This window comes from Salvelinus alpinus, chromosome 16 (assembly GCF_045679555.1).
Source record: "Salvelinus alpinus chromosome 16, SLU_Salpinus.1, whole genome shotgun sequence".
Lineage (NCBI taxonomy): Eukaryota > Metazoa > Chordata > Actinopteri > Salmoniformes > Salmonidae > Salvelinus > Salvelinus alpinus.
The window spans coordinates 36,419,571-36,432,476 of record NC_092101.1 but is presented as its reverse complement, the minus strand read 5'-3'; the positions used below and the strand labels follow the sequence as shown (position 1 = coordinate 36,432,476).

The 12,906-nt window shown below is 41.2% G+C and overlaps 1 protein-coding gene across 1 annotated transcript; it reads left to right on the top strand.

Annotated features, from left to right (window-relative positions):
- Positions 1 to 3,405: 3,405 nt before the first annotated feature.
- Positions 3,406 to 5,693, top strand: LOC139541425 (forkhead box C1-A-like). The gene has a single exon (XM_071346071.1). The coding sequence runs from the start codon at positions 3,756 to 3,758 to the stop codon at positions 5,169 to 5,171; it is 1,416 nt and encodes a 471-aa protein (XP_071202172.1). The 5' UTR covers positions 3,406 to 3,755; the 3' UTR covers positions 5,172 to 5,693.
- The last annotated feature ends 7,213 nt before the right edge of the window (positions 5,694 to 12,906 follow it).

Below are 12,906 nucleotides of genomic sequence, written 5' to 3'. Positions count from 1 at the left end.
AAATTCAAATATAGGCCATGTCAATAAAAACAAATGGACACAATATCATTGTTTATCTAAATTGTACCCACGTTTTGTAGGAAACGGGACTGTAGGACTACCGGGGACTATCTATTTATTTTTTTAAATCCAACCAAATATGAATTCATAATTTAGCAATTTACTATTTAAAAAACGGTTACTAAGTTTATACAATTCATCAAGTAATGTATTGTATAACATTTATCATAATTGACCTAATATCACTCTCTCTCTCAATTTCAATTTAATTTCAATTTAAGTGGCTTTATTGGCATGGGAAACATGTGTTTACATTTGCCAAAGCAAGTGAAATAGATAATAAACAAAAGTGAAATAAACAACACAACAGTAAACATTACACTCACAGATGATGCAAAATAATAAAGACATTACAAATGTCATATTATGTCTATATACAGTGTTGTAATGATGTGCAAATAGTTAAAGTACAAAAGGGAAAATAAATAAACATAAATATAAGTTGTATTTACAATGGTGTTTGTTCTTTACTGGTTGCCCTTTTCTTGTCTCTCAATTCAATTCAATTTCAATTTAAGGGCTTTATTGGCATGGAAAACATATATGTACATTGCCAAAGCAAGTGAAATAGATAATAAACAAAAGTGGGAGAAAAAAAAATGAGCAGTAAACATTAAACTCACAAAAGTTCCAAAAGATTAAAGACATTACAAATATCATATTATGTGCAAAAAGTTAGAGAAAGAAAGGGAAAATAAATAAACATAAATATGGGTTTTATTTACAATGGTGTTTGTTCTTCACTGGTTGCCCTTTTCTTGTGGCAACAGGTCACAAATCTTGCTGCTGTGATTGCACACTGTAATATTTAATCCAATAGATATGGGAGTTTATCAAAATTGGGTTTGTATTCGAATTCTTTGTGGGTCTATGTAATCTGAGGGAAATATGTGTCTCCAATACGGTCACACATTGGGCAGGAGGTTAGGAAGTGCAGCTCAGTTTCCATCTCATTTTGTGGGCAGTGTGCACATAGCCTGTCTTTTGAGAGCCAGGTCTGACTATGGCAGCCTTTCTCAATAGCAAGGCTATGCTCACTGAGTCTGCACATAGTCAAAACTTTCCTTGATTTTGGGTCAGTCACAGTGGTCAGGTATTCTGCCACTGTGTACTCTCTATTTAGGGCCAAATAGCATTCTAGTTTGCTCTGTTTATTTGTTAATTCTTTCCAATGCGTGAAGTAATTATCTTTTTGTTTTCTCGTGATTTGGTTGGGTCTAATTGTGTTGCTGTCCTTGGGCTCTGTGGGTCTGTTTGTGAGCAGAGCCCCATGAATAGCTTGCTTAGGGGACTCTTCTCCAGGTTCATCTCTCTGTAGGTGATGGCTTTGTTAAGGAAGGGTTGGGAATTGCTTCCTTTTAGGTGGTTGTTGAATTTAACGGATTTTGATAATTAGCTGGTATCGGCCTAATTCTGCTTTGCATGCATTATTTGGTGTTTTACGTTGTACACAGAGGATATTTTTGCAGATTTCTGCATGCAGAGTCTCAATTTGGTGTTTGTCCCATTTTGTGAATTCTTGGTTTTAATTGTTTTTATTACATGCCAGTGTTTACTGTCCCGGGTATCTCGCCTCTACTTCCCGCCCCTCAGTTCCCACACAATAACACTGCTGTGACAGTTATTTAGATAGTCGATTATAGATAGTATTTGCTACTATTTGGCTACTGATAGCCTACCTATTAATAATACTAATAGGCATACTAATAAAATAACTGAGACGGTCCAAAATGCATACACAATTGCAATGATATCCTCAAACACCATAGCCTATGATGAGTGTTGGATAAGAAGTAGTAAAATAATTCGGTCATATATGTTATACCAAAATTCACATAGGCCAACAACAATTATTACTTGCCAACAAAATATGTTAAATCTCATAGCCTAATGTCTAATACAGGGATGGAACCTACCTCGATTTTAACATTAGTTTCACATTCTGCCTGAGAAAGTGCGTGATGCCCTACGAGCAAAAGTTGGAGGAATTTTGATGGCATTGTTAGCACCTTTTGACTGAGACTGACACATGCAAGGTCTCCGTGCGCTCCGTTTGGTCCCACTAAAATCGCATTCCCTCTCACACCACGTCAACCTTTCTCACCTTGGCTGTTTCTTCTTCCCCGGCCAAATGATCTTAATTTAACCTTTAATTAGCTTGCGCATTCCGCCCTCTCGCGCTGCCCGGGCCGGGAGGGGAGCATGCGCTTTTATCTCGCGCTGGGTGTTTATTTAAAGTTTAAACTGCAGCTTATGTTGATGAACTCAGCGTAGCGGAACCAAACGGCAGAGGAGAACACTGATTTCAACGCATGTTTATGTCGATAAAAACTAGTCTGACTTTTGATTCTGGTAGGGTAAAATGTGGTAGGCCGATAGTGAGACCAAAGTGTATTCTTAATTTGGCTAGAAATAATATAGGCCTATATTACATTTTGATCGTGAAGGCCTGTTATAAAAAGCCTGTTTCCCGCAATGACAGTAACAAGGTAATAAAATAATAATCTCTCCTTCAGATTATAGCTGGTGATTTTCATCATGTGGAATCTCTGACACCTCTCCGTCTGTTGCGCCGCGCCCATCAGAACAGATTACGGGCACCGACCACATGTAGGGCCCATTCTTTTAGTCAACATTTGATTTGTGCTTTGAATAAATTCAATTATATTAATGTGTAGCTTATTTATCATTGTTGTTGTTGATTGTATAATGTTTTATGAACCCATTGTTAACGGATGAGATTGAGAAATTAAAGTAACATTCGTGTAGCCTACCTCTCAGTTTTGTGTGTTCATCCATAATGATAAAGAGAAAAACGAATTCAAATAAACCTTTATCCGGTTTAATATTCAATTTAGGCTAAATAAAATAATGCACATAAATAGGCTATTTATTTTTATTTTATTTATAAAGAAGTAATTCATTTCAAATGAGATGATGCGATTGAAGACTTCTTCAAATTTTACATAATAGTCCTACACGATTTCATGTTTCACAATAGGTTACACATTTTAACACATATGATAGGGTATCTGAAAGTTTTTGATAAACTGCTAATATTAAGGAATAGATGTTAATATTTTAATGGTTTAATATAGCAGAAACCATTGGCATACATTGAGCAATATTAGTCATACAGCCCTTCAAATCATTTTATGGGAGCAGGGAGTTCCTCATACCTCTCCTTATTTAATTGCAGTGTGTGTGTGTGCGTGTGTGCGTGTGTGCGTGTGTGTGTGTGTGTGTGTGTGTGTGTGTGTGTGTGTGTGTGTGTGTGTGTGTGTGTGTGGCCAACACCACTTGGAAGGCTTTTTGACTGCTGTAACTTTGCTTTCTTTCGCGCACACTCGGGTTGAGCTCCCATCCTATTAGATGTTGGAACCCATTCGGGGAGGAGCAGCCACAGGCCAAAACGTGAACAGAGTTTAAAAAAAAAAGTGTCTCTGTAGTGACGGATGCTTGAGCCGTAGTTTTCCCAATGTTCGACACAGTAGACTGTGCGCAGCCTTCACTCCAGTCATCCTGGCGAGCCGTGGCTTAGGCTAAACATACTTCTCCAAACTCCCTTTGTAACACACAGAAAATAAAGGAAAGGAGGCTGAGGAAACTGGAGCTACCCATCTCCGTGCTGCTGAAGCTTTTGGGAGAGTTCTTTATTCTTTTAAACTTTACGGGACGAAGGCGAGGAGGAGATAATGCAGGCGCGCTACTCCGTCTCCAGCCCCAACTCTCTGGGCGTCGTGCCTTACATTAGCAGTGACCAGAGCTACTACCGGGCAGCGGCCGGTGGAGGGTACACCGGGATGCCTGCTCCCATGAGTATGTACTCTCACGCAGCCCAAGACCAGTACCAGGCCAGCATGGCGCGTGCGTACGGACCGTACACCCCGCAGCACCAGCCCAAGGACCTGGTCAAACCTCCGTACAGCTACATCGCCCTTATCACCATGGCGATACAGAACTCACCGGACAAGAAGGTGACCCTAAACGGGATTTATCAGTTTATCATGGAGAGGTTCCCGTTCTACCGAGACAACAAGCAGGGCTGGCAGAACAGCATCCGCCACAACCTGTCCCTCAACGAGTGCTTTGTCAAAGTGGCCCGGGACGATAAGAAGCCCGGCAAAGGCAGCTACTGGACTCTGGACCCGGACTCCTATAACATGTTCGAGAACGGCAGCTTCCTGAGGCGTCGCAGACGGTTCAAGAAGAGTAATGTTCAAAAGGACAAGGATGACAGGCAAGGCAGGGACCTGTCAGGGAGAGGAGCACCGGATATGGAGAACGAGCAGCCCGTGCAGGGCTCACAGCCCGTGCGCATCCAGGACATAAAGACTGAGAACGGGACCTCTACTCCACCACAGGCCGAGTCCCCCAGCCTGCCTGTGCCCAAGATAGAGAGTCCTGGGAGCAGCAGCAGTATGTCCACCGGTAGCCCTCACAGTGTGCCCTCTGCCCGGTCCCTCTCCATGGAGGGCCCCGAGCATCACCACCACGCACAGGCCGCGGCGCAGGGCTTCAGTGTGGACAACATCATGACCTCAGTCCGGGGGTCGCCTCAGGGCACCACGGAGCTCACGTCCCCTCTTATCGCATCTTCTAGGACAGGTATAAACCCCTCTCTATCTCTTAACTATTCCCCCAACCAGACGTCTGCTTACAACTCACCAAACTGCAACCAGAACTCAATATCTACAAACTCTAACGCGACGTACCATTGCAACATGCAAGCCATGAGCTTGTACGCCGGGGACCGAGGAGGCCACCTTGCGCCCTCCACCACCGTGGACGAGACTCTTCCCGATTACTCCATCACCACTACGGCCACATCCCCGCTCGGGCATGGCAACCTGAGCGCGGGACAGGACAGTGGTCACCACGCGAACCAGGGCCGACTTGCGTCCTGGTACGGAGACCTGGGACACCTGGGCACAAGCTACCCAGCACAGCAACAGAACTTCCACTCGATGCGAGAGATGTTCGAGTCTCAACGTATCGGTTTGAATAGCTCTCCGGTTAACGGAAATAATAGCTGTCAGATGGCCTTCCCCTCCGGTCAATCCATCTACCGTACCTCCGGAGCTTTCGTTTATGACTGCGGCAAGTTCTGAAAACAACAAAAACAAAAATGTTTTTTTAAACGAATAACTTTAATATATATATTTCCTTCTTTTTGTACTTTAACCTCCCTCATTCCGGTCCTTTATTCATCCCCAAATGGACTAAACAGATTGAGAGTGGTGAGATTTGTTCTGGTGTGTATGACAGACAGAGAGGCGCGTGTTACAACACCGAATAACACGTAAGTTTTTACTCTCTCACTTTAGGAACTTTGTTTTTAAAGAGTGTTGCTTTAATATCCAACATGTTATTAACTTGTTATTCACTGTAAATTGCATCTAGTAATTTATTATAGAAAGTAAGGGAGTATACTTGGATGTTGTGGACCAAACACCAAAAAAGTGTTTCCAAATTGAGGTGCCTTAAATTTGTGCTACATATTGTTATTTTATGAAATAGGAGGGGAACTTGTATACCGACGTATTCTATATATTTTTGTTCCATATTTGTTGAAATTATTCTGAAGGCATTGCATTGTTTGTCTAATAAATTGACATTCTATTTGATTTAAATTTGTCTGGTTTATTAGCTCTCCGTAGAGGCCTATAAGGTCCGGCATGCTTTAGAATAGGGGACACAATGCAAAATAAAAGTTTGGCCTATTATTGCAAAATAAGATTGCTTAGTGTCTTCCCTGGTGGTGCTTAGAAAAAAATTGTGTTTAGGCCTAATGGTTCAAATCATTTGTGATTTTAAACGGCGGAGGTATATTTGCGTAAACCTCGCTCTTCTGTATTTATAATGTAATATCTAAAACACAAACTATTGCACAACACACCCCACACAGTGTTGACAAGATTTACGGTGGCTATTTAGAGTAATAAAGTGCTTCTGTTTCTTGTCTTGATGTTCTGTTCTGGGGCCTTATGACCCTGCTACAATAACCGGGGCACATATGCACACAGTTTTGCCTGGCAGCACACGTTGCAGGACTGTAGTGAAATAAATGTAAAACATATACAGTTTAAACGACGTGACAATCTTATGAGTTCTGGAGTTATGTCTAGGTACTTATAGGGGTATTTTATGATACAACGTAAAGCAATACAACACACACAAGTCTACAGCCACTAATGCGATTTTCTGCTGTATTGAGTGTATTGTAATCTGATAGGATGCAATATACAGGCTTGCTGCTGGGCTGGTAGTGTATTATGCAAGTACTCAGTGTGTATGATATATGTCCGTGTAATTGTTAGTTATTCTTGTAACGGATAGGCTATTGTTATGGTAACGTAACACATGTTTCAACATACAGTATCTCTCCTTAGGCTATGTGGGACGTGCCATCGAGGAAAGTATAAATGTTGGGTCCAAAACCTCCTAATTAAAATAATGATTAGCAAGTTTTGTTTCTAACTTTAGAACTATCTTCAATACAGGTTGTGCAATATTTGGGCATTTTACTTTCTTATAACAAAGCTAAAATAAAATGTAGGCTACTGGGCCTACTCCTCTGCCCTGGCCCATGTTTGTGTAGTCAGCACAAATGAAATGTTACATTGAGCTACAGCACACAATCTGAAACAGAGGGGGAGACTGAGGAGAGGAAGAGAGTAGAGATTTACACAACGACATTTAGTATTTGTGTAAATAAGAAATCACACTAATTTATATCATGAAATAATTATTGACGAAGGATATGGAGTACATTTGGTGACAACAGAAGTAAGGTCTAGATGCATTGCTTGGTTTGTTTTCGCTGAGACGAGACCCTTTGTCAATATCCTCACCTCCAGGCCTTTAGTTTAACAGTAGGGCGAGCCGAGAGCCAAACTTTGTATCACGGCTTATTGATGGAGGGGTAGGTGGCTGTTTACTAGCTCCGTGGTGCCAAGGTATCCGGGTGTTGTTTGGAGTGACCACGTGTGTTTACGGACGCTTAGTTCATACCACGCATGCCTGAAATATTCTCTTTGCCAGATGTTTGGTTGCTGCAGCAACTGATTAAAGATGAAACAAAACAAGGCCAACACAGACACACACACAGACACATAGATTCATTAACATTAAGTGTACTTTGTTTACTATTTTAAAATCAATCTAGACAATGCAAAACAAATATCAGTCGCTTTCAAGAAAATACATTGAAACATGATAGGACAAATATGTGTGAAAATGTGTTGTTTTGAAACTCTCCTTTTGCAGGCCTATATTATTATTATCGTCATTATTATTAATATGTCCTATTAACTAATTTGTACAATTTAAAATGTGTAAACAAATATCGCTGCTAAGATATTACTGTAGCTTAACTGTTTAAATTGCAGATAAAACACATTTGCAGTTAAAACAAATTCACAACTAAATTCAAACCACTTCATCAAACATTTGGAATGTTTTGTATAGGCCACGCGCGCGTGTGTGTGTGTGTGTCCGTCTCGATAGTCACAATTGGTAGTCATTACAGCTTGTTAATTGAGTGTACAGGGGTTTACAGAAAACATCTGCTTACTTATTGTGTTAACTACATTCTCTGTCCCTTCCTCCGCGTCCTCTAAGCATGCAGCCCTGGGTCTGACAATTACACGGACTGACTGACTGGAGACCGCCCTTCGCAAATGGCAACCTATTCCCTGTATAGTGCACCTGGTCAAAGGTAGTGTACTACATAGGAGCATATGGTGACATTTGGGACGCAGCCTGGGGCTCAGTCAGACGTATGAGAGTAATGAATGTAGCCTATGCATTATATGGCGTTGTTATATGACATACCTCTGCGCTGAGTCTTGCTGCCTGCTGCCGGCGGCCCTGGGCTCCGTGAGTTCAGGAACAGGGGGAGTGGAGAAGATATATTTTTACTCTCTGACACCAGTGCTTTGCTGAGGTCCAAATCTTGTGCAGGTGTGTCCGTGGGGCAAGTAGGGAGGCAGGAGGGGTAGGGGACGCAGAAGGGAGTAGGGGGTTGACTTCTCCCTGGTAGGCATTGAAAATGTGTCTTTGTTGTGATCGCTTGCACTCGTGAAAGTATTGGATTGAGAATGGAGAGAGTGAGCAGGGAACACTACACCACAGCACAAATGCTCCCTTGAGTATAGCCTACTTGACAGCACAGGCAGCACAAAGTCAAGTTGTTCCAGTCAGTCACTCTGCGTTTCGGGTAAGCCTAGGCCTAAACAAAGCCAACATTGCTTATTAACCTGGAGATTTTTATCTACATTTTAAAATGGACTATTAACTATTGGTGTATAGGTAATGAAAACAATACCCTTCTAGTTTATTGGCTAGAGGCTTTACCATACCATTTACAGTTTTCATTTTGACAACAAAAAAAGTAACCACTATAGGTCTATGCATTGGCCTAGACTGCATCACACCAATACAAATAGGTTTAGATTTAAATAAAATAGTGGCCTACCAATAATTCAATAAGCAGATATTTCAAATGTTGATCCTCTCACTCATAGATGCCTAGCCATAATTGCGCTAATAGAAGTCATCAGATTCTTTCCGAAGGAATAAACACACGTCACGTCGGCGCACAGAGATTGATGGCGCTCTCTCTAGCTGGCCAGGTCAGGAAGGAATAAAATTAAATCAGCGGCAGAATCATTTTTCATCCGACGGAAAAGGCAGAGCGCGAGGCGAAGGTCAATGGGGAGGATGTCAACAATGCTTCATGAGAGGGCAAAGCGACGAGCTACCACTATATGAGCACGCAGTCGCTTTCTAAAGATGCCTATACCTTTCCTGGCCTAACATACTCGCATGCGCTGTTCACAGAAACCACGGAATACATTATGGATATTACTGTTGACAAGTTAGAGATGACTAATCGATTAGTTTACTTGGACACCCTCCTCCACAAGCACATAAATGCACTATTACAACATACACACTATAGCCTACTGTAAGCCTCTACACAAACATAGATAATTATGTGGAGACAGGCATCTCTTTTAAATAAAGGTCAACTGTGTTCTATTCATTTTAACTTTAAAGTTAAAGTGAGGGGCGTGCTCGTCTAAAAATAAGGCTTGTACATTTTTCAGATCAAATAAGGCGTTCTGCAGCTTAACACCTTGTCAATATTGAATATTGCATGTAGCCTACAATTAAGTTATTAAACGTGAATTAAATATGGTTAGTGGTTAAATACCAATTTTATTAACACAGTTAAGGCGAGGCGTTCTGCTGCAAGAATGATGACAGGAATCGTCATACCTTTTGATTTAATAATACCAAAATAAGAACAAAATTAAGGAATTGCACTTACAAACTCTTCGTTATGCGTTATAGTTATGACAATGAAATAATTAAAACAAATAGTAACATTCCCTCAAACATTCTGACTTTGCAGGCAATAGTCTAATAGGCCGACATAGGCTACTTGATTAAAGTATTATGACAAGAGATACAATTTCCCCAAGTATTCCATTTTATTGGGCAATTCGTTCGGTTTTTCACATTCATAATGAGCTAAAAACAGAATTTGAAACTTCAAGAGTAAACGTGAGAATGGCATGAAACACAGACTAGGAGGGGCTGTATGAGCAAGAGCTTATCAAATCAATTTGTAAGTCAACAGCAATTACACACACACACACACACACACACACACACACACAACAAGAGGATGTGTAACGCGAAACTGAGACCTTCCCCTCGTCTTTAAATTAAGCTGTTAAGGTCTACAATCATAACAATTCCGGGCGCCTTCAAGACAAACCTACACGACCCTCAATAACACGTCAAAGCATGAATGATGTATAATATATAAATTCACTGTCCTCCGCTTTTCACATCTGTCTAACGCCTGTCTGATGCATTAAGACATATTTTACTCAGCACTGTTTAAGGTCGTGGTGGGGATAAATCTAACCACCGGAGTGTCAGTGTGTCTGTCTCCCCGCCCAGGCAGGTCCTGTGGGTGCAGGCCCCGGGGCCAGAGCCGGGGGAGACATGGAGCTGGGTAGGTCAAAACGCTTGAAGGCCCGCCATTTTCCAAAGCCCTCGGAAAAGTCAGAAGTAATGGTGAAGTTTGCCACTGCCTCGCGGGGACGTTTAGTTCTACGACACGAGAGGCTCTATTACAGTAGTGTAATTGAGCAAGGCTATAACTCTCTGCTAACATTAGCCTATCAACTGTCATAAACCGATACGCCAAACACCAATTAAAGGATTATGACTCAATATGTTGGCAATAAAAGGAGAACATGAAACAGTAGGCCTACTTATCAATTTGTAAACTGTGAACTTAGGCTAGGCCTACTCAATACAGTATTGCTATAAGTGACAAGAGAATGAAAAGGTGTAAGCCTTTGTGCGAGTTCTCATATTGTATTATGGGATTTGACACATTATAATCGAGACTTTCTCATGGTTCTCTATTCGCTCGTCAGCTGGTGCCAGTCAGCCTATAGCACACTAAATGAACTAGGATAAAGCCAAACAAAATATTCGATTAATTAATGGTCATACCAGCATCAGCATTTGGGGCCCTTTCTGATGGTAATCTGCATCTGCTATGTTTTATTAGAGATAAATCCGATTGCAGAGTTCCACTTCCTAACCAATCTCCCATTTACTTGTTTATTTTTCCGGGCAGTGGAGAATGTCAGAAATGCTAAGCACTAACAGGGTTCAGATGACTTATATGGGCGCCATTTCCGCTGTAACTGTCTATTCACTCTCTCACTTTTCTTTTAGTCCGTTTAAAAAGTATAGGCCTATAGAGATGGTCTATCTCTTATTTGAAAGATTATTCTCTACCATATCGACTCTGTTGCTTATAAAGAACAATTGATAGTTGATTTTAAACGATGGCCTACACCATGAAACGAACAAACAAAAGGACATTGAAGAACATTCCAAACTGAAAAGAAAATAATTTGTCTCAAGAAATTGTAGGCCTGTAGATATCAAATTGTGAATATTTGGATCATATTTATAAAACCGAATAGTCCTAAAATCATTGCAAATTTGTAATAAAAAAACGATGTCGTCCACGTAGGCTAGATGATAATAATTATATGGCTTAAATAACAGTTTAATTAAGCCTTATATTCAAATTAAGGCAAATATGTGAACAATTTTGCTAATATGCCTGTTTTTATAATAAAGTGTAACAATAAGGACACAACGGTGGCAATTTCCATGTCTCTTGAAAGCATGAATCTCCCTATTTGTTAGACCATAGCCCTATTGAGAGAGCCAAATGCATATGATATAAATAATCCATTTTATTTTTGACAACAAAAGTAGTCTGTAGGTCTTTGCTATAGCCAACCCTCTATGTCCCAAATTAGGAAAAGCGTAAGGATAAAGAACAGTGAGCGAAAATAACATTTATAAAGACAATTTCAGGAGATTGTTAGATTATTTCAGTTTATTTTGCTCTCTAAAACGTATTAAGGCGTTTTTTAAAAAGCTTTTCATATCCACAAATGTGGTGGCACACACTCCTCTACTTTCTCGTTCTTCTCTGTAGTAACTTACGCCTGGAACTGGGTGCCTGCATTCTGTTCCCGTGCGTTCTGAAAGCTGAGCCTAGAGCAGCACAGGGCTGCTGCAGTTAGTGGCGGCGCGCGACTTGGCCCGTGCACCTGTGTGCGGCTGGCCGGCGGGCGCGAGGAGAGACCTGGCACAGTGGAAACTGGTGTGTTTTCGCTCGCACCCGGGTTCCAGGGCCAACCTCAAAGCGCCATCTGTTACCAATTATAAGTCCACACAGATGCAGCGCTGTCTCCGACGGTCAAACTGCAATGTTCTAGGTGTTGTTTTTAAGAAAAAAGAGAGGCAAACCCACCCTGTTTGTTCCCTCTTCGCAAACCTACTTTTCCATTTTCCATTTAAAATGTCAAACGGATTTTTCATAAAAAGATCCCACGACGGTTTTCATTTCATGAATATAATATGTAGGCCTACACAACTGATACATTTCTGGGGCTATAATCTTTTAAATTCAGGATGTTGATTCCATGACCATTAAGATATAGGCTAGGTAACAACCTAACTTCCTTTCTAAGCTATTGTTCTGTAACAACTATTTTACAAACCATTAAAGTAAAGTATGGTGGGACGTCTCTTGGCCTCTAGAACACAGAGGTTCGAGGTTAGGGGTTCATATTCCAGCAGAAGTCGGAGACAAAACGACAGAGGTCTTTACGCAGAGTAGAGCTAGCCTCCAGTGCGCGCTGGGCTTGGACTGGGCACATAGTCAGAATGTCTAGATTGAGACACATTCTGCAGGAATGGGATCCAGGCTCGAGGAAGCGTATTTCCTGAGGAATGAACAGGGTTAGTGTGCTCGCGGGGCAAACCAAGGAGAGCTGAGCGCGAGGAGGGAAGGGAAATGACAGGGGCTGAGGCTCACGCGACCTCTGAGCAACCTGGGAGCGCTGGCACGAGGAACCTCTCAGACAACATTACTCTAGTCTTCTGACTCGACTCAAGCTTGAGGTTTTACCTCTAAAATACCTTTTACAAGATTTAACCAAATGTATAACATCTCTCCCCTATTTATAAGGTACACATTGTACACGTGTCCTCCAGTCTAGACACATCTTTGTGGAATAATGGCGGGGAGATTATGCAGTGCCAATTGGGTGACATAAAATAGCCTATCTTTATAAATAGTTAAAATTATGTTATTTAGGCTACATATATTATATGTGGTGCTATGTGTCTATCAATACATTTATAACAAACAATGTATATTAAGGGGAGAAGAGCAGAAGATTGTGTATGAAAATACAAGAAAATAATCACATATATAGGGCCAAC

Coding starts and splice junctions, on each gene's coding strand:
- LOC139541425 (XM_071346071.1), top strand. CDS start 3,756: ATGCAGGCGCGCTACTCCGTCTCCAGCCCCAACTCTCTGGGCGTCGTG.